The 27,659-nt window shown below is 45.1% G+C and overlaps 1 protein-coding gene across 1 annotated transcript in view; it reads left to right on the top strand.

The window, feature by feature from the left end:
* The window catches only part of GALNTL6 (polypeptide N-acetylgalactosaminyltransferase like 6), a 2,999,321-nt gene that overhangs the window by 1,602,472 nt on the left and 1,369,190 nt on the right, over positions 1–27,659 (top strand). Inside the window, exon 6 of the mRNA XM_069631416.1 lies at positions 21,967–22,133. Within this exon, the coding sequence (XP_069487517.1) occupies positions 21,967–22,133 (167 nt within the window). The remainder of the gene's footprint in view (positions 1–21,966; positions 22,134–27,659) is intronic.

A 27,659-nucleotide genomic window follows, 5' to 3' on the forward strand; every position in this document is an offset into this window, starting at 1 on the left:
GTCCCCAGACACCCCACAAAGGAATGTCCACACACTATGTTAAGTACGAACATAGTTCTTTATATAAATAAGGTTCAAGATATATACATCAAGTAATATTACACTTTCTACTCTGACAATTCTAATATGGCAAATATATACAATGTCTTTGTGGTACCACACTTAGCTGTTGACTCTTCTAAAATGCATCAACTGCTGACAGTTCTAGTAGCATACAAATCAAACAGTAATGTGGATCAGCATAGGACATGGGAAGGAAGACAAGTTAGTTTAAACAATTACAGAATACTTTGTCCAACTACCAAGACTAAGTTCTGTGTGTGGATCCCCCCACATGGGCAACCTGTAATAAAAAGTATTAACAAGCCCAATCAATTAGTGTTAAAATAGTCTTTTTTCCTGGTCAAAATGTTCAACTACCCCAATATACCCGAGTAAGAAGAGTTTCATTGACGGTTCTTCGACAGATCCCTTTAGAGTGGACTCCCTTTAAAGCAGGAGCCACAGGACGTCGATATTCCTCAAAGAAATGAGAACACTTGCGTCGAGACTGCAGGTTCGATCAGTGCTCATCGACGATCATTCAAGGACATCATGGAAAAATGAGGCATGGTGAAGAACATAGGCCCGGCAGCAGGTGTCGGGTGTCGGCATCGAAGTCGACGATAGGGACTCGACCATTGCTGTATTTCGGCTCTCCACTTGTCGGCATCTTTGTGGACTTCGGGTGGTGGGAAACCCACCGGTGGAGTTCCTTTGGTTGTCGATGACCTCGACTTTCTCTGGCGGGACAAAGCGGTCGAAGGTGATAGCAAGGGAGCTTATCTTTCAATGTTCTTATTCAAAGGTGGAGCGTTGCAGCTCCAGTTGTCGAGCAGCATGTCATCAAGCTTCTTGGCAATATGACTCGATGAGTTTCCAGCAGTCACGGAAATCCTCTGAACACCGGTCAACGACAATGGACTTCGATGGCCTTGATGTCCTGGTGCTTTACTTTAAGATTTCTTGGTGGACCCCACCTCTGGTCGACAGCCTTTCAGGACTGACTTCCAGTGTTCCTTGATGAAGATCAGCTTCTGCACGATGTTCCCTCATAGCTCGGTGAGCGGTCTCCTAGCCAGGTCCTCTCTTGGACAGACTCAACAGCTTTTAGATTTATTTGCTGGAAAGCAGCAGTAAACCTTCTTCTTCCAGCTGGGCTTCAAGCATAAGCAGCTTCAAGTTTCAACATCAGCTTCTGAAAAAAAATGGGTATTGCGAGAATCCCCAGATATACACATCTGTCCCTCATTCACACTGCTGAGCCAAACTCAGTCAGCCAATAAGACAGAAGGGCATTCGTGCAGGCAGGTTGTCAATCAGGCTCACAGTGCATTCAGGCCATTCACTTCCACCCAGACAACTATAACAAGGTATGTGGATTGGGGCAAGCACCAAGCCTTTCAGCACACCACACTGCATTTGTGTCTGTTTTGGGCAGGGCGGTCTCATTCATTGTGTCACACACACAGAAACCAGACACCCATAACATGCATCGCATATTTGTCACACACTCCATTCACCCAGGTCCCACCCCAAGGGTGTACCCACAACATACAGTCACTGGGAAGGCTCCAGCCACTTGGGCCTGGACTTCCGCACAATACCATATATAGTTCTTCCACCCAACAGTCAGTCAGGGGAAGGGACAGAGTCAGGGCTTCCCTGGACTTTGGGAAAAACGAGGTAACAGGTAATAAAAACCAAGAGGCCAGAGGAACCATCTTGCCTTCTATCAGGAATCCATTGATTCCTATGGCAGGGCCTGGGTGTCCCAATACCATACTCAGAGCACCTGTCAGATTCATCATGGATCTGTCACCAGCCCATACCCTGCTCTGTGAGCCACATGCAGGTGCCCACACACATACACTAGGAGTACAGGGTTGTACCCCATCCTATAGTGCCATAAGGGTAAACCAAGGGTCTCAGTTCACCACAACCAAAAAGACAGAGAGCTGCACTGCCAGGAGTCCCAACATGATATGGGATTACAGGACAATGACATGGAGTCCCTGTTCCTCCAATGCATTTCCAGCATCATACATATTCAGTACCTTTTTTAAAACAGGATGCAAGAATACTTAGGTACAAGTTGTAAAGGAGCAGATTCCTGCCCCCTAACCACCGTTGTACGCTGTCATACTTGAACAGTCAGAGAAGAGCAGTAAATGGACCCCCTGTATTGTTCCCATACCTCATTGAGTGTATGAGAGATGGTATGCACTTAGACAGACATTCGCAATGTACCCTCACACTGAAAGTGTGAAAGGATGCTAAATGGTAGGATGTCACCTGCCAAGATGTCAGAATGGATCTATGGACATAATGGACACACATTACAGTGAAATCTGATGAGGACAAAGTGATTTCATAAAGAATATATATGAACGTATGCTGAAACGATTGGAAAATACTTAAGAGGTAATGATGAAACTTTAGCATTTAGAGAAATGTGTACCTAAAGCTAAAGTAATCATGAATATAAATAAGATGAAGTAACTTACTGACCAATAACTGTAAATATGAAGTAACACAAGGTAGAAAGAAAATGTATAGAATCTTGCTATAGGGAATATGGCAAGGATGGCCATAATGGGTAAATGGCTGTTGGCCTACGTTGAACTTAACTTAGCTACGTCAGAGACATGCCGAGTCTGTAGAGTCAGGAGACGCGAAAAATAGCTCAGTTTGCAGGGCCTGCGATGAGTCAAAGTTGGCCCAGAGTTAAGGATGCTATTTTTAAAGGATAAGCACAGAGCACAGAGGGAGTACATGGATAAGCTCTGAATTTGGGGCATTCTTCATAGATGATAGAAGAAGAAAACATCTGTGATAGCCAAATTGTTGGTTAAATAAAAAGTATAAAAGTATGCAAAAGAGTGAGCAAGTCTTTAGAGGCAAAGAGGAGCAACAACAACCTCCAGAATTAAATCAAATGGAAATAAATAGAAGGCTGACATTGACAAATGTGTGGTCACTCCAAACCTCACTCAGAAGGCAGAAGAAATGGCTATTCATTAGAGCTTCAAGCTAAGATAGTGATATGCTCATACTCCCTTGAATGCTCCAGGACAGTGAGCAGGCAACAAGGTCAACTACAAATGGAAGACTTTGGCTTATGTCCTACCAATGAGAGTTGATAGACTAATCGGGAAAACTGGGAGTAGTCTGACGGGATTCTCACATCTAAGTTTTGTTTTACGTACGTGCTGCTAAAGAGCCAAAAGTCCAAGGATGCAATAGTATGCCAACCAATTAGTGGGGTTGAGGGACAACCTAATGTGCAATTTAGTATAGGCCAATCCACTTTTGTTTTGTCCATCATAATCAGCGCTATAATCCTGATATGTTCTATTAGTAGATATGTTCCCTTAACCAATCCCTTAACTTTATAGGTTTTGTATTTTGCCAAGTAGAATGAAGTCATAGATGACACATATTGGGGTATAAGACCTCCATATAATCAAGCTGCTATGTGACTGTGCATGCATCAGTCCGATGTCTGTGTGTCCTCCCTACTTTATTAAACGACAATAAAGTAGTACTTTTCCATATTCCATGAGTCTTCCCGATTATTTGGTTATAGATCATTATTGTAATTCCATCTAGATCAAACATACGCTTCAAGGGGCTAGATCACAAAGTGATGAGATGCTAAACATCTTGCAAGCCATCCGCATGCATGCCACAACTGCTCTATCTGATTCAAACCTTTTCTTCAAAGGTTCGAACTGACATTCCAGTTTGGCACGTTGATGCTCAAACATCCCTGTTCAAATCCACCCACTCTGCAATCCTTTAATTCTTCACTCTGATTGCAAATTCATAGTCCTTTAATTACTCATCCGCAGGTAAAAGGTGCTGCTTCAGGCAAGTAATAGAGGTGATGAAAACACATTGAATGGTGACTAAAGTGTATTGTATGTTAATGAACAATTAACAGGATGGATTTCCTGTTTTCAAGACAATTAGATAATTTGACATTAAGAGTTTCTTAAACACAATTTGTAGGTCTGTCCTCCGGATCACAATGATTTTGCATTTCACAAGTGGGCTGACACAAACTCCTTCACCTGTAATCGGTAAAGGTGAATTCCTGATAAATCCGGTACCAGAACTTGCCAGGCTTAAATAACGGTTTTAGTTTTTTTTTTTTTTTTTTACTTTGAGATTCTCAAGGGCTTCTGTAACTCTGCAGGCTCGTCCCCCTTGTTCCACACGATTTATGAACTGTGTGAGCTGTACGTCTTCTTTAATCATTGTTGGACAAACTGTCTTTGCTTAACGATATACAGGGTAACAAATAGGATGTCATAGCTAATAGCAATCTTTTACATTTTATACTGAATGTAAAAGCATTTAAGTTCCCTGGCATACTTATATTCATGTTATGCCTCTTTCATAATTTTAGGACTTAGGAGTTGTTTGAGTATGTGTGCATAACATAGGTCATGGAATATTTAGTTATCAGATGCCCACACTAAGTGGAGCTCCATTTTACCATATTTGCAATATTCTGTTTGTTCCCAGGCAGGGGATATGACAGATTTTAATGTGTGTGTATTTGCCATGTCAGTATAAAAAGTGTCCCTATCTGTGTGTGTTAATTTCCATGTCATGGTACGAAAAACATAATGCAATAATACAGCCAGGTATTGGCTATGGTGGAGCAGAGGGCTGTACATTGGGAAAAGGCTCATTTTCTAAAGTGACACCGTCCACTATGAAAGTCCAGACGGCTTTTACCGCATGAAGTTGTGCAATTAAAAAGGGACATGTGTTAATAGTGGGGAAAATAAGCACACCAATATACGTTATAATGTGCATTTAATTAACACAGACAAATGACAAGCTGCTGCTCAAGTCACAATGGCCCTCATTACGAGGTTGGAGGTAACCATGCCACAATTAGCAGCATGGTTACCTCCTTACCGCATACCGGGTCCGGGTTCCTCAAATGAGGACTTACCGGGCCATCCCAAACTTGGAGGACCCGGTTATTCCTTGTTTGAGGAACCCGGACCCGGTACATCCCCATTCCCATTCGAGCCCCCGTCGTGCTCAATGGGAATGGGAAGGAGCTAACAACGGGCCCGCCAATAACGGGCCCGTTGTTAGCTCCCTGGTCTCCTCGCGGGACCCGGTAAGGACCCGTAAGGTATGGACCCGGTAAGGAAGCCAGGTGCCCTTTGCGGGTCCCGCGAGGAGACCTCGTAATAGGGCGGAATGGGTTTACCGGCACCAGCACTATTACCGGTGCCGGTAAACCCATTCTGCCAATCTCGTAATGAGAGCCAATGTCTCGAATATGGTATATATTAGAGAGTATAGACTACCCTTTGACCATTCCAATTCTTAGGAGGGTAGGTCTATACTGGAATCAGTGTGCTAATGCGTTTTAAGTAATGCACCCATCTACTGGTTTCATGTGTTAGTTTTATGCTGAATGTTATTTACTTCTGCTTAGGAGCTGTTCTAACAGATGCATGTGGGTCTTTGATATGATATCACACAAGCAACACTAGTGTTAACATGTATGGTATATGTTGTGGGAATCAGAATTTACATTTTGTTTCAGTGTGGAAATGTTAATCAAACTGAAACGAATGAAACAAAAAAAACGACACTTTGTGTATGTGTAAAAGGGTCGAAAGGCAATGATGTCTACATGTTCTGATCATACTTGTCCATCTGAGTAGCCAAAATATTCAGGGATCCATATTTAATGGCGGCCAGCATTTGTATATGGTGGCCGCCATTACCCAACACTGCTGCTACTTTCGAAGGATGTTCAGTGATTTGCACAATGTTGCAATAAGCATGCTGGTTCTACAGAGGCTTACTCCTGCAACATGTACCAACACCTGTCACACCCACGTTCAAACTGCCGGCCCTCTAAGATCAGGAAACATTCTTTCTTATTTTCAGTCTCTGAAAGGGGATGCAATTTCACCAGCATGTCATGTTCCAAGTTTGTTTCTCGATGAGGGCTTGTACTCTCTGTAAGTCCATGCAAAAAAGAAAACCTTTTAGAAATCATTTCATGTCCCATTCAGTAGAATGGATCATGACCTCATTCGTGTGGTGACCGTGTAAAGAACAAGGGCCTGATTTAGGGAAGCAGTTTACAATGACACACCCTCATCGAAAAAGGCTTTGAAAATCAGGCCCTAACTGAACTCACATTCCATTGCTCCTGTTAGTTACAACAACATAATCAGACTGATTCAAGCGACCAAGAGTGCACAACAAGGTTGCTTCTTTCATGGGTAGGCTCATTGGCTTCTGCTGGTTAACCAGGTGGTTGGTTTCCAAACTCCGTTCATAGGTTCACCGATTCCCAGCAATCCTAAAACGTGGTGAAGTGCACCAAAATAAATTTTGGTCTTGCAGTGCACTTTCTAACACATGCACATATTTCTGGACTTCTTTGTGACCCAAGACTGGTCTTAGATCAATTTTTACCCTAAAAGGCCAACAAATATCCTACTTTGGTCTTGGAAAAAAGATTCAATAGCATGGTTGCAAGGTTTCACAGCCTCATTGTTCCCTGAGATAAATAGATGACGTTAATTTCAAAGGTCTGCTAACCAGTTCAGTGACTAAGCTGGGAGAAATTGCCAATCAAGGTTAGCATGTTTCATGCAAGCAGTCCAACTGGGTCAGCTGACTTGATAAAATGTACCTTGCATAGGAGAATTTAGGAATTGTACAAGTACTGATTGTAAACAAGTACAATACTTCTCATCGACAGTTCTAATATCGACTGGATATTTACCCCATTGTCTCATCTGGCAGCCTCGGATGTTTTGTTTCCCCCAATTGCTGATAGGTTTAAGAGAAAGCAAAGGCGCCTTTACACTCTCTCTAAAGTATGGCGCTAGACAAAAACTGAACTGGCCATGCACAATGTTTTGATGCCATGCCCCCCTTGCTGTGTTAAAACGTATGAATGTTTCTCTGGATATCATAATCACAGTAATGGAAGTGAAATGGTCTGACCACTTGCATCTGAAAAGGAAACTATCATTGAAGCTATTTTCGGTCTCCCTGCCTGGAACACTTAGGGATCATTCCGAATTGGGCCCACTGGTGAAAAAGTGGCAATAATTACTCCCTCTTTTACCACATCACCAAACTTCAAGTTTGTCCATGAAGTGGTGGATTTACCTCCAGCAAAATGCACGAGGTGAATCCTCCACTTTTCTGCCGAAAAATCAGCAAAATTGGGGAAATTACCACCAGTGGAATTACTGCTGGCGGGGTTTCCACTGAAATCCCCATAGAGTCCTATGCACTCATAAAAATGGGAATTTACACCACCTACCGCCACTTGTGGTCCTGTAGGAAATCCACGGGACCACATGGTGGTAACAGTAATACCGGAATGCGCCTGTTAGTGTCCTTTTTCATTTATGTTGCAAAGAAATACTCAGAAGAAGAAAAAGAAATAGTAAATTTGGCGTTGAAGCTTCAGTGCACTTTTGTTAGTAATCAGAGCAAATAGCCTGATGGAATGATAGCAGGGTTAGGGGGGAAATATCTTTACCCGGAAGCTGTACAGACAATATAAAAATGGGGGGGCATGATAGCCGGAATCTAGGTCACTCCAAAGTGCTGTGAGAAGAGCCAGGTCTTTAGTTCTTTCCTAAACTGAAGGAGACTTGGATCAGTCCAACTTGCCACTGTGTTGGAGTTACAGAGAAAAAAAGCATAGCATAAGAAGTACTGTTTTCTAGTTCTCTCATTTTAAGATAGTCTACTATCCAGTGTTGGTTTTACTGAGAGATGACCATGTATGTCCTATGTTTAGATTTTGGTCATAAGGTAGACCAGTATACACGTGGTGCTTAAATTGTAGGTGATATGGGGGATTTGAAGCAGGGATTTGAACTCGGCAAGGCTAGCTGATGTGAAGAACTAAGATTCCATTGTTCACCTGTCTTAAATAGCACACGTCAGTATATTTTATGGGGTGCGGCTGAGGCTCTAAATCCATTGCCTTTCTGTTTTGGCAAGTGCATTCCGCCTTGATCAATTAATCAAGTATAGCTTTCTGTGTTCACTGTGGTATACATAGTTTGGCCCTCATTACGACCCTGGTGTTGGACCATGGTGCTAAAAGCACCATGGTCCATGCCGGTAATTTACCGATTCCGCCATGGCGGAATGGGGAATTACCGCCCCATTCCGAGGTTGGCTGGGTGGTAATTCCCCATGCCGCCATGGCCCTTCCCCATTCACATTTTTGCCCCATAGGGCTCAATGGAAATGGGGAAGGCGCCGTACTTAGCACCAAGGTCCCTTTGCGGGTTGGATTTTAACACCTGCAGAAAGCAGGCGTTAAAATCACCAACCCGCAAAGGGACCTCGTAATCAGGCGTTAAGGGGTTAACGGCGCCACCACCTTTTACGGCGCCGTTAACCCCTTAACACCAGGGTTGTAATGAGGGCCTTTGTGTGTTCCTTATGGCACAACCCTAGCATTCTTTCCTTCCTGTGTGAATTATGTTGATCATGTGCAAAAGGCAATGGCGAAATGCATATTGATAAATTGAGTGCCACAATGATTCAGAAGTTAGCTCAGTGTGTGAAACACCCATTGCAGGCAGAGATATGTGTTCATATGCAAAATTAGAATATCACATTCCAGCATTTCTGGCTGAGCCTTTGCTATGTCTGAAGTTTATGAACCTGCCAGCATATGTACTTGGTTTTTCAGAGCAAAGGCCCTCATTACAACCCAGGCGTTAAGGGGTTAACGGCACTGTAAAAGGTGGCGGTGCCGTTAAACACTTAATGCCTGATTACGAGGTCCCTTTGCGGGTTGGAGACTTTAACGCCTGCTTTTTGCAGCCGTTAAAAACCAACCCGCAAAGGGACCTTGGTGCTAAGTACGGTGCTGCAATTTGCAGCACCGTACTTAGCGCCTTCCCCATTCCCATTGAGCCCTCTGGGGCAAAAATGGGAATGGGGAAGGGCCATGGCGCCATGGGTAATTACCGCCCCGCCAACCTCGGAATGGGGCGGTAATTCTCCATTCCGCCATGGCAGAGTCGGTAAGTTACCGGCATGGACCATGGTGCTATTAGCACCATGGTCCAACGCCAGGGTAGTAATGAGGGCCAAAATCTGCTATTATCAGCAACGTACCTTTACCAGATAGGGGTTGTTGTAAAAAGTAACATATCATCCGTATGGTGAAGGACTAGAAATTGGTTTGTTCAGATGGGTTGTTGTGAAACCTAGGCAATCGTCTCCAATGATGTCATAAACTGTTAGTCCAAGAGGTGAATAAGTATCCAAATTCAAGACTATGGAACAAAGTTTTTTCACTGAATTTCATAGGTTTTTAGTACCGCAACTTAACCATAAAGTCCCTTTAACAAAGTTTTTTTACTGAATTTCATAGGTTTTTATTAGTGCAACGTAACCATAACGTCCTTTTCAATGGAGGAAGACCACTAGCATCCTAGGTTCTCAAAGTGGGAACCCGGGGTGGTAAAAAAAAGATTTTTCTTCCCAAACCGGGACACCACATGCAGGCATCCCGGTGTAGGAAGGAAAATCTTTTACCAAGATGGACACCAGGGAAAGAGAAGGCGGGGTGTATAAAGAGAACACAACAGGGCATTGGCGGGGGGTCGGGAAGACCAGGAGAGAGACACGGGGCATGAGTGGGGGGTAACACGAGGGAGACATGGGGCATGAGTGGGGGGTCGGGGGGAAGAAGGAAGACACGGGGCATGAGCGGGGGGGAGAAGGGAGACACGGGGCATGAGCGGGGGGATAAGGGAGACACGGGGCATGAGCGGGGGTAGGAGGGAAGAAGGGAGACACAGGGCATGAGCGGGGGGTGGGGGGTACAGGAGGGAGACACGGTGCATGAGCGGGGGTGGGAGGTACAGGAGGGAGACACGGGGCATGAGTGAGGGGTGGGGGGAACAGGGCAGACACGGGGCATGAGCGGAGGGTGGGGGAGGAAGAAGGGAGACACGGGGCATGAGCGGGGGTGGGGGGAACAAGGGAGACACGGGGCATGAGCGAGGGGTGGGGGAAAAAAGGGAGACACTGGGCATGAGCGGGGGGTGGGGGGGAAAGAAGGGTGACACGGGGCATGAGCGGGGGGTGGGGGGGTACAGGAGGGAGACACGGGCATGAGCGGGGGGTGGGGGGAAGAAGGGAGACACAGGGCATGAGCGGGGGGTGGGCTGGGGTGGGGGGAAGAAAGGAGACATGGGGCATGAGCGGGGGTTGGAAAGAAGGGAGACATGGGGCATGAGCGGGAAAGAAGGGAGACACGGGGCATGAGCGGGGGGTGGGGGGAGAAGGGAGACACAGGGCATGAGCGGGGGCTGGGGGTGAACAGGGGAGACACGGGCCATGAGCGGGGGGTACAGGAGGGAGACACGGGGCATGAGCAGGGGGTGGGGGGTACAGGAGCGAGACATGGGGCATGAGTGACGGGTGGGGGGAAAGAAGGGTGACACGGGGCATGAGCGGGGGGTGGGGGTACAGGAGGGAGACACGGGGCATGAGCGGGGGGTGGGAGGCGAAGAAGGGAAACGCGGGGCATGAGCGGGGGGTGGAGGGGGAAGAAGGGAGACACAGGGCATGAGCAGGGTGTGGGGGGAAGAAGGAAGAAGGGAGACCGGGGCATGAACAAGGGGGTGGGGGGAAGAAGGGAGACACGGGGCATGAGCGGGGGGTGGGAGGGAAAGAAGGAAGACACAGGGCATGAGCAGGGGTGGGGAAAAGGAAGACACGGGGCATGAGCGGGGGGTGGGGGGGAAAGAAGGGAGACACGGGGCATGAGCGGGGGGTGGGGGTGGAAAGAAGGGAGGCACGGGGCATATGCGGGGGGTGGGGGGGAAAAGAATGGAGACACGGGGCATGAGCGGGGGTGGTGGGGAAAGAAGGGAGACACGGGTCATGAGCGGGGGTGGGGGGGAGAAGGAAGACACGGGGCATGAGCGGGGTGTGGGAGTGGAAAGAAGGGAGACACGGGTCATGAGCGGGGGGTGGGGGGAGAAGGGAGACACGGGGCATGAGCGGGGGGTGGGGGGAAGGAGGGAGACATGGTGCATGAGCGGGGGGTGGGGGGGAAAGAAGGAAGACACGGGGCATGAGCGGGGGGTGGGGGGAAGAAAGGAGACACGGGGCATGAGCGGGGGATGGGGGTACAGGAGGGAGACACGGGGCAAGAGCGGGGGGTGGGGGGTACAGGAGGGAGACACAGGGCATGAGCGGGTTGTGGGGGGAACAGGCAGACACGGGTCATGAGCAGGGGGTGGGGGAGGAAGAAGGGAGACACGGGGCATGAGCGGGGGTGGGGGAGAAGAAGGGAGACATGGGGCATGAGCGGGGGTAGGGGGGAAGAAGGGAGACATGGGGCATGAGCGAGGGTGGGGGAAAGAAGGGAGAGACGGGCATGAGTGGGGGAAAGAAGAAAGACATGGGGCATGAGCGGGGGGTGGGGGTGGAAAGAAGGGAGACACGGGGCATGAGCGGGGGGTGGGGGGGAAAGAAGGGAGACACGGGGGATGAGGGAGGGTGGGGGGCAAGATGGGAGACACGGGGCATGAGCGGGGGGTGGGGGGGCAAAGAAGGGAGACACGGGGCATGAGCAAGGGGTGGGGGGAAGAAGGGAGACCTGGGGCATGAGCGGGGGGTGGGGGGGAAAGAAGGGAGACCTGGGGCATGAGCGGGGGGTGGGGGGGAAAGAAGGGAGACCTGGGGCATGAGCGGGGGGTGGGGGGGAAAGAAGGGAGACACGGGGCATGAACAGGGGTGGGGTGGGGGAAGAAGGGAGACACGGGGCATGAGCAGGGGGTGGGGGGGGAAGGAGGGAGACACGGGGCATGAGCGGGGGTGGGGGAGAAACAGGGCACACACGGGGCATGAGCGGGGGTTTGGGGGGGAACAGGGCACACACAGGGCATGAGCGGGGCGTGGGGGGGAACAGGGCACACACAGGGGATGAGTGGGGGGTGGGGGGAACAGGAGGCACACACGGAGCATCAGCGGGGGGTGGGGGGTAACAGGGGAGACACAGGGCATGAGTGGGGGGGTGGGGGGAAACAGGACACACACGGGGCATGAGGGGGGGTGGGGGGGAACAGGGCACACACGGGGCATGAGCAGGGGGTTGGGGGTGGGAAAGGAGGGAGACATGAGACATGAGCGGGGGGTGGGGGGGAAAGGAGGGAGACACAGGGCATGAGCGGGGGTGGGGGGAAGGGGAGTGACACACGGGGCATGAGCGGGGGAGGTGTGGGGGTGAGAGACATGGGGCCTGAGTGGGGGGGTGGGGGGGTGGGTGGAGGGGAGAGACACCCGGGGCATGAGCGGGGCATGGGGGAAGGGGAGAGACACACTGGGCATTAGCGGGGGGTGGGGGGAAGGGGAGAGACACACGAGGCATGAGTAGGGGGTGGGGGGGAGGGGAGAGACACACGGGACATGAGTGGGGGTTGGGGAGAGACACATGGGGCATGAGCGGGGGGTGGGGGGAAGGGGAGAGACACACGGGGCATGAGCAGGGGGTGGGGGGACAGGGGAGAGAGACGGGGCATGAGCGGGGGATGGGGGAAGGGGAGAGACACACGTGGCATGAGCAGGGGGTGGGGGGGAGGGGAGAGACACACGGTGCATGAGCGGGGGGTGTGGGGGACAGGGGAGACACGGGGCATGAACAGGGGTTGGGGGGATTATGAGGGAGACACGGGGGATGAGCGGAGGGTGGGGGTGAACAGAGGAGACACGGGGATGAGCGGAGACATGAGTGGGGGTGGGGAGGAACGGGGAGACACGGGGGATGAGCGGGGGTGGTGGCAAGGGGAGAGACACACGGGGCATGAGCGGAGGGTGGGGGGAAGGGGAGAGACACACGGGGCATGAGTGGGGGGTGGGGGGAAGGGGAGAGACACATGGGGCATGAGCGGGGGTCAGGGGGATCCTGAGGGAGACACAGGGGATGAGCGAAGACATGAGCGGGCGCGGGGGGGAACAGGGGAGACACGGGGGATGAGCGGGGGTGGCGGGAACGGGAGGAAGACACAGGGCCTGAGCTAACTGTGCAGGTGGCAGATCCAGCTCCTCGGCCCTCCGCAGGCCACTGTGTGCCGATGGCGTGAGTGGGGGCTGGAGGAACAGGGGAGACACAGGGGTGGGGGTGGGGTTGGGGGGACAGGAAGGAGACACGGACATGAGCAGGGGGTGGGGAGAATGGGAGGAAGACACGGACATGAGTGGGGGGTGGGGGGACTGGAAGGAAGACACTTACTAGCCGGGCTCTCACCGCAAACCACAAACTAAGATGGCGGGCGTCTTGAAAATACGACGCAGTGCAGCCAATGGGAAAGCACGTAACATGTCCGCGGACATGACGTAACCCGCTTGCCCAATCCCTGTCCTGTCTGTGGAGCGAACAGGGAAGTGTGTCCGCAAAGCGAACACAGATATCACTAATTTTTCTGACCTACTTTTTGGTCATATTTAAAAAACTACTGGACGGATTTTCACCAAATTTGCAAAAGCACGCTTTCGGGACCAAGCCGCTGCTCCTGGTCCAAATTTGGTGAAAATCCGTCCAGCTGTTTGGGCTGTAGGCGCGAACAAAATAAAATTCCCATTCAGTCTATGGGAAAAAAAGAAATGTTGGGACCCCCCTATAACTTTGCCCCCCCTGGACGAATCCTCACCAACCTTTGCAAAAATATTCAGAGTGGGCCATATACTTTGTTTGCAAAGTTTGGTGAGGATTCGTCAGAGGGAGCGAAGTTATAAGCCACCCAAAAAGTGCTCTTCCTATGGAAACAGCAATTTATCCATAACTACATGGCCACTACATATATATATATATATATATATATATATATATATATATGCTACAGATTGCAACATCTTTCGATTTCTTATATTTGACATTTGAAGGGCCAGATTACAGAAACTTTGCACCGGTCCAAGTGCACATTTTGCACGCTATTAGCACTATGGCAAAGTTTGCCCTATTTGTTTTTAAAACATGGGGACACATTAAAAACCATTGCACCTCGACAAGTGCAGTTTGGCATATTAAAAGCACCAGGGCAAAAATTGCCCTATTGCAAAAAAGATGTCTTTTCACTACATTTTTGCACCAGGGCAAGGTTTGCCCTAGTGCCCATGCGGAATGGTATTAGCACTACAGCAAACATTGCCCTGATGCAAAAATGCTTCACAAATAAAAAAATGTAGCACTAGGTCAATTTCAGCCCTAGTGCTTTTAATATGCCAAACTGCACTTGTTGAGGTGCAATGTTTTTTTAATGTCTGATACTATGTTTGTTAAGTGAGACAAATGTCTGTGATGAAAAAATTAAACAGGGCTGACGCCAAAATGCAGCCCTGCTTAAAACCTCTGTGGGTATGAATAGGCTCAGATAATCTTCCATCCAAAGATACATGAATGTGAATCAACATGTTTGAATGTAACTGTGAAACCAATGCTTGTATGTAAGAAGGACATGTCACCTCTGCCAACTCACCTAATAATAATTCTCTCAAGACTGAGTCAAAGGCTGTTTTCAAATCAACAAACACCATTTATACTGGTTGTTTGGTTTGTTGTTCATGAATCTTAATCGCAGAAATTGCAAGCAAATTAACAGCTGTGCCTAATCCCGCGACAAATCCTGTTTGAAAATGATCCTACAAATGCGTTGCTTTCATCCAACTAGTGAAGTCTCTCAGAATCAACCGTGCAAAAATCCTGCCTGGAATATCTAGCAGTGCAATTGGCTGATCAGTTCAAGGAATCTCACAGTCTCCTTTTTTAAAGATTGGAATTATAATCAATATTCTCCAAGTCGGAAGGATCTGCTTTTGCATAAATACATTGGAGAAGATGATAAGAAGAACTGCCACCCAGGCTGTGGGGTGGGCATTAACATAATGTTTGTAAGGCCATCCCGGCCTGGCACTGTGGAGGTACTTAATTTAGAAATTTGATATAGGATATTATCCTTATCAATCAGCATATCATCACCAGTTTTCCAGGTCTGTCTCACCTCTCATTCGCTTTTAGTAGCTATTTGCTGAGCATATAAACGTTGATAGTATTGGAACCCCACATCTTCTTGAACCAAATCTAAAAAGGGGTTTGCGTGTCATGATTTGCACAATTCAAGAGTCTCCAAATATGGGCACTATTTTTAGAGGTCAAAGTTTCTAGCATTAATTCATCATATATGTATTGGAACCCCACTTCTTCTTGAACCAAATCTAAAAAGGGGTTTGCGTGTCATGATTTGCACAATTCAAGAGTCTCCAAATATGGGCACTATTTTTAGAGGTCAAAGTTTCTAGCATTAATTCATCATATATTTGCATAGTGGCAGCTGTATGAATCTTAAGCCGATTTAATGCTGCATTTTCAATGTTTGCACTGCAAGCAATGTATGCTCTGGGGGAAGGTGGGCTAACTTTCTTATATTTTGGCATAGTTGAATTTTTCTTATATTCACTTCAGAATCATGTGCATGTTTGTGTTGTTTGATGAGTAGAAGGCTGCAACTTAAACAAACTCAGGGCAGCCACATACAAGCCATCCGACTTGGTTACTTTTGAATTAAGATATTCATGATCAGCCTGGATGTACCTTCCCAGCTAAGCCAGTGATTCTGGAGACCAGCTAAACCTGTTTCTCCCATTAGAAAGCTCAAGTGTTGGCTTGTAATAATTTGCCTGTGTCAATGGATCTGCCTATGTCCAGGTTAAGGATAATAATTAATGATCACTATGAGCTTTCGCCAAAAATTTTAAGTCCTCAATTATGGAAACCATGTCTCTTTGTACAAAGATGTAATCTATAATAGCTGCTTGACAGCCCCTTCTCCCTGTGCTTTTTTGGGAGTATATCTCCATTAAAGGCCCCATTGAGCATGACAAAATGCCTTTCGTTCATAACATTAAGCCATTGCTGCACTAAATTAGAGGATTTATGTGGCTTTGTGGATAAACAATGGAAATATAAATCACCCACCAGCACAACATGGCTACAGCCGAGTCATTAGTAACCAAATCTAGTATATGCGCTACACCTCGCAAGAATGCTTTTGCTGAGATGCTAGCATAATTCCAATGCAAGTTCACAATGGCCAATACCGCATTTGGGGTTTTTATTCTTGCCAGTTGGTTGAACATATTTGGATTAGCCCACAGCTCTGGGGTGAAACCTAGCCCTACCTTCATCGCAGCCATAGGCCCTGCTGTTGGTGTGCCCGTGGCAAGTACCTTATCGAGCAACAACGATAAAGCATAGCCATCCCATACTGGAGGCTCAACAAACCAAGTTTCTTGCAATAATACAATGTCATAATCAACTAAGGGATTGTCAGCTGTAGTTAATATGTGTTTAAACACCTTAGTATTCCCCAGCTGGACAACTTGCAACTTCTTTGTTGTGATGGAACGAGTTGTTCATTGGGCGGATTCGCACAACTTGACTTTTGTATGGCTTCAACTTGGTGAAAAGCATCAGCGGCACCCTGGGTGAAAGTAATCCTTAACAGTGGGTTAGGATTCAGCTCATCACAAAACTTACCACTGACCCCAAGTTTGCCATTTATATATTGGCTTGTTAGCGCAAGTAATCATTTTTCATTATGAAGCCCATCTGATATAGCTCTGATCTCAGCTCCCATATGGTTTAAAGAACTATCCCAGACTGAATCCAAAGTATGACGGAGGTGAGATCTTGCTTGTGGAGGAATTCCACTTGTGCCAGGTTGGAAGAACTTAAGTCCTCCATGATTGGCACTTCACTGAAACTATTTAATATGCTAGTTCTATTCAAGGCATATACCAGATCGGTCCCACCCCTGCACTGGAGTATTAAATGATGGCAGTTTATCACAGAATGTGAGGCCTTCCTATTGGACTGTATAACTTGCAGTCTGATGTTGTATTGCTAGCTAAGCCATTGGCCATATCGCCGGTCAGATAGCGCAGCGAGTAGAACACTCGCTTTTGAATCCCTTCAGGGCCAAACTTAGCCTATGGTCCTTCATGGGCTGATAAAATGACCACCACACACTGTGCATAAAAATAAGCTACGCTCAGATACTTGAGGGTTTGTAGCGTTATATAACCGCAAACGTATTATTATTATTATTTCCTATACAGGACCAAGATAGTCCATGAGGTGGTTTGATAATGTTGTTTTCAGATTTGGGCTGGTCAGTTAACAAGGCGATCGATTTTGCTATTTCGTTTCTCCTCTGTTCTAATGTAAAAAAGCAAATCGCCTGTGGACACACAAATGGAGCTACGAGTAACATTAGAGCCCTGCATAGCCATAGATGTTGCTCGGTTTTCCAGGAAAGCATCCTCATTTGAGTCTGCTGCATGATTTAGGAGCTCAGATTTTTATATTAGCTCATCAAGGGGTTCATGATGCGTTACACTAGGATTTACAGAACAAGTTGGTGAAATTAAGATGATTTTCTTAGTGTCTTTCTTAGCTTGGGCTATATTAGGATTTCTTTTTTGTTATAGCATTTCTTTACGAGCAAACCTTGCTTTGCGGACATGGATAAAGATGGTATTCAGTTCCATAAACCGGACTGTACAGACCCTGATTGTACATTCTGCTTCTTACATTTTTTTGTCATGTTAGTAGACTGAGCCACCGTTTTAGAAAGAGAATATTGAAAGCAGATTTAATAGAAGGCTGCAGGGGTTGGAACAATGTCTTCTACAGGTTCCCTTTGTACTTCAATCAAAGTTCATGTAGAGTATCAGAATTGGAGGGTTCCTGTGACATAATTAAGGTGACCTGTCTGGCAACATTTGTGCTCCTAAAGATGTAATCGAGTCTGTAGGGATATCTTGCACATGGCAAGCAACCTTTCCACCCCTCCCCCTAGAAACATGTACAGGAATAATCCCTTCACTATTTTCACATTCAGTAAGTAAGACTTTCAATAGGTCAGTCTGTCTGGTAATCTTTGCATCCCATGCTTCATATCATTTAGTTAGAGACATTAGAGCTGTATTTATAGCCTCCAACGTTATTTTAACAAGAGGCAAGGATTTTTGGAGAGCCGCTCTCCACGGTGTGGGATTAGTAAATGAAATTGATAGAGGTGTTGAATATTTTGTGGAATCAGGAAACCTAATTTGTGGTTGGGATAGACTTATGGGAGGGGGAAGAGATGGGCACATCAGTGATGCTTGAGTATTAATTGCATCTGCTACATCACTTGCCATCTCATTCTGGGCAAGCAGCCAAATCGGGCAGAGCCGTGTCAATAACAGGTGAGAGATCTAAGCAGGTAACAGCATGGTCATCATTTCTTTTAGTGGTGTCAGGGTGTATGTGATTGGTCAAAGGGGGTGCACCTGTATGGATTTGTGCTAGAGTGGTTACAGAATACTTTTGGATTAATGTTGGCTCCTTGACTTCACCAGTCTGATAATCCCACGGAGCCTCAAGTAGCCGATCCTTGCCTTGAATTGATTTGAGGGTTGGGCTTTGTCAACACTGTGGGGTGTCATCTTACTGCTAGTTACAGACATCACACTTATAGCGGGTGCCTTCAAGGTGCTCTCCACACTAGAGAAGCCACTGATGTAAGACGTTAAATACTGAGCATGCTGCCGAGAAGGTGCACTGGTTTGTCGCAGCGCAGTCTCAGGAATTTGAGGTCCCGCAGGCTTGGGCTTAACTTGCTTCATCAGTTTAACAACTACATTGAGAGGCGGCATGGCTTACTATAAGCACAGATCATTAGAATTGCTACTCACTATACAAAAAATTAAAAACTGAAAGGTCCACTATGCGTGTAGGTGTAGATGACATTTATACCAGCAGAGCACAATAATAAGGCCAACACTACACGCGTAAGCAGTTAAATAACACTCACCTGCCCTCAGCCTTCCTGCCTAACTGCTTAACTGCACTTAACAAGCACTCTGCAATGCATGTGCACAAATGCACGTGATATGTTGGAGTGAAAGAGGGTGGAGCAAGCTGCTTTGCAGTAGAAAATGTAAAATGTCATCTAAATAGTGTACAAATTAACACTAAATTAGAAACAGAGAGAGACAAAAAATATTTTATCAATGTCCCACGGGTATAGAAAGTCACTGAGAGTTCATAGAGTCCACAAGGTATGCCATCCAAAAGCAAGAGTCCTGCTGCTTAACTGCACTCAACAAGCACTCTGAAATGCGTGCGCGCAAATGCATGTGACCTGTTGTATTTATAAGCAGTTGAAGTGAAAGAGGGCAGAGCAAGCCGCTTTGCAGTAGAAAATGCAAATTGTCATCCAAATAGTGTACAGATCAACACATTCAGCGGCAAGAGTCCTGCTGCTTAACTGCACTCGGCAAGCACTCCATAATGCACGTGGACAAATGCACGTGACCTGTTGTATTTATAGGCAGTTGGAGCGCAAGAGGGCAGAGCAAGCCGATTTGCAGTAAAAAATGCAAATAGTGTACAGATTAACACATCCAAATCACTTTTGCTACACACAGTACCAGTTTAGATTCTTGGGATTACAGATCAAACGCGAAAATGGCCCAACAAGGCATCTGCTAAATAATATACTAAATATATAAAAGTCAACCATTGTCTGTTTGTTGCTTGGCGTAGCATTGCCATATGGGAGGTGAATGTATTGAAAGGGAAGGGAAAATGGAAAGATGCATTCATCCCCTGCATTCCACTCATTCTGACAGACATGCCATTCAGTTTCAAACGTCTACAGTTCCCGGGTCAGGCTGGCATTCGCAATCAATAAGCCACGGACCAGTCAATCAAGTGCAATGGTATCACCTTGCTATCTCTGTTTAACAACGGGCAGTTATATGTCTCGTGTTCTAGAGTGAATTCACCGAATCAGTTGCATATCTTTGTTCCAACTGGAAACACAAAAAAATGTTGTTCATAAACCAGCCTCACAATGAATATGTACTGTGGTAATATTAAACTTTAGGTCCATAGGTGTTGGTACCGTCAACAACGTGTCACCCATCATGCTGCTCAGGAATCTCCATGTTGTTTTCAAGTACAGTTGCAAGTTTCAGAATGGGTTTTTAAGAAGAACAACAATTGTGTTGTGTAGTCTTTATAAGAAAATATATTTTTAAATATCGAATAATCAAAAAATTGTGTGCAGTTTCTTTTTTTTCACCTTTCTTATGTAGCCTTTCCAAAAAGCGTAAAGCTAATAAACGCAGAGTAGGCTGAATATATTAGGCAGCAGTTTAAGACCTACAAATTCTGTAAAATAAATAGTTTCCAGTAGAAAACAGATTGTAAGGATGGTTTTTGAGAAGTCATGGCTGATCCTACCAAAAAGAGTTTGGCAGGCTCCTCATTCTTTCTTACTGAAATGGGTGCAAGAACCTTTCAGCTTGCCCTTGAATCTCCAAGAAGCAGGAACCCCAAGGAAAGTTTAACAAACATTGATGGATGTCAAATCATTTAATGCAGAAAAAGGTATGTTCAGGGCACTTTTCCAGTATGAATGCAACATCAAACAAGTAATTGGGTTAACAGCCTTGCAACAGATGTGTGCGTATGCGAGTGTGTGTGTGTTTTTGTGTGGGTCTGTGTGTGTGTGTTTGTGTGCATAGCTCATAAAGTAGATTAAATCCTCACACGTCCATTTGTGGTCTATGGTATATCAATATAGCCGCCTTTCAGTCAACATATCTTTTAATAGACCTACTGCAGATATTTTTGTTCTATCAGTGGATCATTAGTTTGAACATGGAAAGGGAGGACTCAGCCGGCGACCTTCAGAAATGGAATGAAATGAGAATCCTTGGCTTGCAAAATAGCTGCTAGTAGTGTGCCAAGTAAGAATTGATTGTATGCTTTGTGTTATTTCAATATAGCCTTCCTAATAGTCTTTACTCTTTGAATGTGCAATCCAACTAATGTACACTGGAATCAGGGAACAGAGAAGAACAAGATTAGGCTAAACCATGACCCAAAACCTATGTGGTTAGATCACAGAAAGTTTGGACAACATATGCCATGCATAATTAATGAAAGCCTTCTGTAGACTGAAAAATACTGTGGCGTGAATATTGTATTTGTTTCCAAGACGACCTTTTTGTTTAATGAGTTCATGAAACAGGTTGTCATGTAACTGTTTAGATGAACTGCCAAATAGTCAACACGTTTGAACATTACAACTGACAGTGTGCCTGTTGTCTGAACTCCAATGACAACTTCCCCCTTTCTTTACAGAATTGTTACCCACCTGAAACGTTTAAGGACAAACCTTTTCACAAGTTTTAAAGTTTTGAAATGGCCAAACAGGTGAATTTTTGGGATATTCAAGTTACAATCAGTTTGGCACACCTGTACTTTTTAATCTGTCAGGCTCAGGAGCAAGACGATAAAATAAGCAGAACCAGAAAGAGTAGGGATGCAGTGAAATGTCTCCCAGAGAAAATGATGGACACAGAAACAGAAGGCGATACTAAAAAAACGTTTCTTACAAATGGGAACACTGGCACTAAGTAAGCATGAGTAAATAGGGCACATGTGTCGTCCATGTTGGTTAAAGATGCTGGTAAGATAGCTCAGTGGGTTGAGCATTCACTGCTGTGATCTGTGTGCAGTTGTCAATCCCGGCAAGCTCAACTCAGCCTTTCAGTCTTTCTCGGTTGATAAACGAGAACAAACTTCTGTTGGGTGATAATTTAATGTAAATGTGCTCCATGTACAGCAATCTGGCGAAAGTGATTTATAAATAATCTATTAGTTTAATCACTTAATGTTTTATGGAATTGGGAACAATGCTATGCCAAATAATATTTTTTTGTAATCACCACATATGCTTTTTTGATCCTGTCAGTACTCGCAATGTGCAGGGCGAAGGTGACTGCATGTTAACAAATTGTATCTCTCTTCTCCAGCTGTGAGCACAAACTCTACTTGGAAAAATTACCTAACACCAGCATCATCATCCCATTTCACAATGAAGGTTGGACCTCACTCCTGCGCACCATTCACAGCATTGTCAACCGCACACCAGACAGCCTTATTGTGGAAATCATTCTCGTGGATGACTTCAGCGATCGAGGTAAGGCCTTTGGCTAGTGCTTGCTTTTGGTATTGTATGGTATTCTATTGTAATGCTTATTTGTAAAGCACCTATACACAAGAAAAGTGCTTCAAAGCGCTCAAGGAGGGAGGGAACAAGGGAAAAAAAAATACAACAGTCATTCAGGGCCCTTGAATTTCTGAACAATACAAGTCTGCACAGGCAGCGTAAGTACATATAATACAATTAACAGTGTTAAACATATTTTGGAATATGACAGTGTGTATGACACAACAATATGGGTTACCTGGTGGAGATAAGGAAAATATGGCAACACCAACAGCCTGATCTGTAGGAATATTATGACGATATTAGTGTCAAGACTATTGGCGTTTGAAAAGTAGAGTTTGCACAATTAACAACTTGTGAATAAAGTAGTTTTTGTACTGCGTTTGGGCAGTTGTTGTACCACTCAGTGTTGTGGATTTTACAGTCACATAAACCAGTTTTGTACTTTGTTCACGATGAGTGAAGTCATCAAACATATCTCAGTATGGTTGTCTTTGCCAAAATGTGCGGTTTGTTTACAATTACATGGCCATTATTGTGCTACTGCTCCAATGGTATCGCCTTATAAATCGTATTGTGAGAACAGGCTCAATCTGAATCCAAGTAAGAATTCCAAATGTGAAAGACCTTTTCAGGACAGAAAAGAGACTTATTTTACTGAAAATTGTGTGTGCTCTCCGTAAGAAACATTACAATGTTGACATGTAGTCTGGTTGTTTGTGGCTTGTTGCCGATGTCCTCCAAGTGCATTGTTGTGGAGGCAGTTTATGTAAATTGGACATATGTAATTATTATTTGCAGAACTATAATGTCATCCCGACTTGGTTTTTGGTTTGTGTAGGGTGTATGACCCAAAACCCTACCACAAAAACAATCCTGAATCGGACAAATAATAGATGCACAGTTTCATTACATGCAGAAGTGTCAGATAGCCCCGTAGAACCAAACTTACACAGAGCTCCACCCACCCAAAGAAGTTAGATCTTTTATTGCGGAAAACCACAAAACCACAAATCAACAGAACTATTCTTAAAAAATGATTACAACATTGGCTAACCCCTATACACAATGTGACTTATCCTCTATAGTACATTACCCTATTTGTCACACATTATCTAAACACATTCCCATAAACACATTGTCATCAGGTACATTGTTACCATAATATATTTCTTTAACAAGTGAAATATTCTTGACCATCACATCATGTGTACCCCTCTGTCGGATCCTGATCAAAGTGTGACTAGCGAGGTCAACTCTCTTTGATAATACAATGTCCCTTGTCATTATACCAGACAATGCGACACACACACAGCTCCCTAACCTTGTAGATACAATTACTGGCACCAGCTCTGCTCCTCCCATCCAAATCGCTATAGTCCTAGCACGTCTCCCCGCGTATCTCTCTGGTGCCCATGAATGACTTGATTGGGGCACCATGTTTATGTCTGAATTTTGCTTATTTATTTGTCCCTAGAGTATGCCATCTGCAGTTCAAATAGTATAACTGTCCTTCTGGTGAGGGCTGTAGAGCTCTAAATCCTCACCAAGCCACTTGGCATCAGGGAATCCGATGCCCGGGTCACATAAATGTAACCTTCAAAAGGTACAACCCTACCCTTATTCCCTGAATCAAACATTGCCTTCACAGATCCTCTGAGATCTGAATTTTGACTTAATTTAACAATTATTGACACAGCGTGGCTACCTATGAAATTGACATCATAACTTCTCTCTTGGGGAATGAAGGGGGACTTGTCTCAGGACTAACTGGACAGGTCCGCAGTTCCACATTGAGCCTGTTTCTCAGACTTTCAAAAACACATCCTGTAACATGCCCTTAAAACCATCATGGCAGAACTCCTGCTACCATAACCCCCAGACAGCGCTTTTACTGCAACACTTCCCTTGCTCCATCTCATATGCCTATCTATGTCAGCTACCTACTCGCGCATCCCTTAAAACTGACACCGTACACTACAGCTAAATGCAAGATACATCTCCCTATCTTTATACTCTGAAACCGCAAAGCAAATACGTTGTTGCACTTTCTGTATGGCTATTTGGTGTTTCTAATATGTGTCAAGACTAACTACAAATGGGTACATGCAAATTCTATCGTGCCAACCAAGAACTGATAGCACTAGAACAGCACTAGAACTCCTCCTAATATATTTTTCACAGTCTAAAGCTCTTCACCTGACTAGAAAGTTGCACTTGCATCCCAACATTTGGAAGAATATGACTTCCATTTTAGCTCAAAAATTTTATGCTATAGAGTGTTACAGACTATACAATACTAAAACACATCTGAAATATGAAAGTATTACATAGTGAACCAAGGTAATTTTTCGAGCAGTCGAGGCCCAACCAATACGCTTAAAAGTGTATGTTCATTTTTTCCCGTTCAAATTGCATGGGTTATTTTTCATTGGTGGATTTTTCATAGCTCTCTAACAGAAGACATCTATGTCCTACAGTAAAACGATTCTACCAGATTGAGCAACAGCTGGTCTCCCCGAAGTTATTTCGACTCTAACACGCTTTGTCAGAAGAACAAAGGACGCACATCAAACGGAGGGTTTACAAATGTTTCAGAATACTAGAAAGAAACATAAATATGCTTTTATTGCTCTATATTTATGTATGCCTAAATGCCCTCTATTTTCAGTGAAGAAATAGATGTGTTTTGCATCTCCTGAAAGGTTTGTGATTCAGAATCCAAAGGGCTGTAAAATATAAGTAAACACAGTCGCCAACCCAAGTGTTTAGTACTTAGTAGGAAGATTTCTCCACCAAGCTAAAGCATGACACAAATAAGCATGTTTCTAGGACACGAACCTAGGAGGTTCAGATGTGTTTCTTTTTTAGAAAGATACCAGCGCAAAGTGCATGAGTTGGTAGTTGTATAGGACATTACTGAATCGCTGGCATGGATTTATCAGTGAGGGGTCGTGTCCTGGAGACATTCGAGCAGTACGCCAAGCAGTTGGAAACAAAGCAAAATTAGTTTTTTGGTTCTCTCTCCCCAGAGCATCTCGGGAATTGAGTGTCTCAGCAAGATTTTCATTTCACCCTGTTCACAGTTAAGGAGGGATGGTGGCACATGCATCCATCTTTCCGCCTCATAACTGTCATCGCTTTGCAATTGTGGACATTGATGGAATATACCCAGGTCTTAATGTAGTTTAACTCTGCACCAATATTGTGAGTTATTATAATGCAGGCTCTCTATGAGGCCCAATGTGTGAGTCCTGCCGGCTGTGGACATTCACTGCATTGAGCGTTTGGCAGGCTCTGTAGCACTGGATCAAACTTGTCAATGAAACATTTAAGAAACGTTTGTTTAAAACACTTAAACAATGACAACAATATGTATAAATGTAGGTATCGTTCTACTTGTCAGAACCCTTAATAGAGCGAACCACCACCTGACACCCTTAAAAATACAGCTTTCTGCAGATACTTTGGCATCTAAAGATTAAAACAACATTGGATTATGTGATGCAAAGGAAAACAAGGATGACCTGTTCACATGTCCTATTTTGTGTTAAAATCCTCATTGGCACATTCAACTATTTCATTAAGTTACACATTCCAAATGCTTTCAGAGAACATGTTTAGGGTTGATCTTATAGTAACGCTCCTCTGCAACAAACACAGCAGCTTCATGTGTCCTTCAAAGATGCCACTTGTTCACATATTTCTTTTTCAACTTCAAACTTCACCTCGCAAGACCTGATTCAGAAACAGAACTGCAGGGCCAAGGAGGGGAAGACTACAAGTGGGTAGGGGGCTGGCTCCAGATTCCTAGCCACAAAGGGGCAGTGAGTGAATTTGCAGCGGAAGGTCTTCACTGGAGGTGTATTGTGCATGTTTCAACCTCTGTTCGGAACGTGGAAATGTGTTTAATAAAAGAATGTAAAGCATACGCATTGCTGCTGTGCCCAGGATTATGATGTTAAAGCAGCCTGTATGGACCCCTGGATGCATTATGAATTACCCTGGACAAGGTCTGGGTCAGGGGAGAACAGCCACAGGCTACAAGGGAGTGGTGGAACTGCAAGCAGTTCCTACTGTTAACGAGGGATGTGATTGAAACTGCGTCAGTCCCTACCAAGCAGGCTCATTGCCCACAGCTTAGCGCCAGGGCCTCTGCAAGTGAACAGCAGTGTCAGCACACAGATTCACTGGTGTGATTCAGTGTAAACTTGTCTAAAGGAGTTTACTCCAGAAACAGGTGAATGCTCACGTAAATCTGCTGGTCCACTTCAATACTCAATATCACCTATGGCCGAGTACTCTTTCATCTTGGCAATCTTGAATCCACAGTATTCATCTCTTTTGGCATTCCGGTTATTTTGTCTTCACCTCCACCTGGAGGCAGGCATCTTTTGGTCTTCATCCAGGGGACTCCAGGACTCCATCGTCTCCCGTGGCCTCTGATCCCGGAACCTCCGATCAAATAATGTTAATCGTCTAAATCAAAATAGAAAATAAACAGATTAAGTACATAGCACAATACTAACTTCATCCTTTTGCCAAAAATAAAACATGCTTGGTAAAAATACTTCGTTTTTTTTTTTTTTTCTTTTTTCTGAAATTAAACACAAGTTAAAAGAAAACAAACACATATAAAAACAGCATTCAATATTTAATACACTTTCTCTCTGCACACCAACCACGAGCTTCCGTTATATGTGCATTTATTTATTTATTTATTTATTTATTTATTTATATTATATATTTTCACATATATTACAGTGTTTATGTGCCATCATAACAATCAACTTTTTTTTAACTTCTTTGTCACTGCCTCCTGATCACACCCATTTATTTTCTCAAGGGACTCTATCCGTTTCCACATGCTCAAGCTGCCTGATCTCATGTCTGGGATGGCATGGTTTGATTTGATTTACATGGACAAACTGCTCTATTGCTGTTTCACCTTCATTTTTCAAAATTTTATACACTACAGGAGAGACTTTATCTATAATTCGGAATGGCCCCTGCCAGGCTGTCAGAAATTTAGAATTTTTCTGTTTACTTTTTCCAAAATGAAACTTGTACACCTGATCCCCTACATTGTATTCCTTTACTGATGTCTTTTTGTCATAATATGACTTAGCACTGTCAGCAGCTCTTTCCAGATTTCTCTGCACAAAAGCAAATGCATGTTGCAAATGCCTCCTCAGTTCATCAATATATTCATGAACTGTGGATGCACTCACTAGAGTTTGCTCATGTGTTCTGTATAGTAGGTGTTGTGGTAACACCATTTTCCTACCTGTTAAGACCTCATGGGGGCTAACACCTGTTGCTTTGGCAGGAGTCGACCTGATTGCCATCAAAACCAATGGTAAACGCAAATCCCAGCTGGAACCTGCTTCTGCCACAAATTTCTTTAAAATGTCCACAACAGACCTATTGCTTCTTTCAACTGTACCTGAAGACGCCGCCCGATATGCGATATGTAGTTTCCTTTTCACACCTAGT

Source organism: Ambystoma mexicanum, chromosome 6q, assembly GCF_040938575.1.
Source record: "Ambystoma mexicanum isolate Mex_15411 chromosome 6q, UKY_AmexF1_1, whole genome shotgun sequence".
NCBI classification, from domain to species: Eukaryota; Metazoa; Chordata; class Amphibia; order Caudata; family Ambystomatidae; genus Ambystoma; species Ambystoma mexicanum.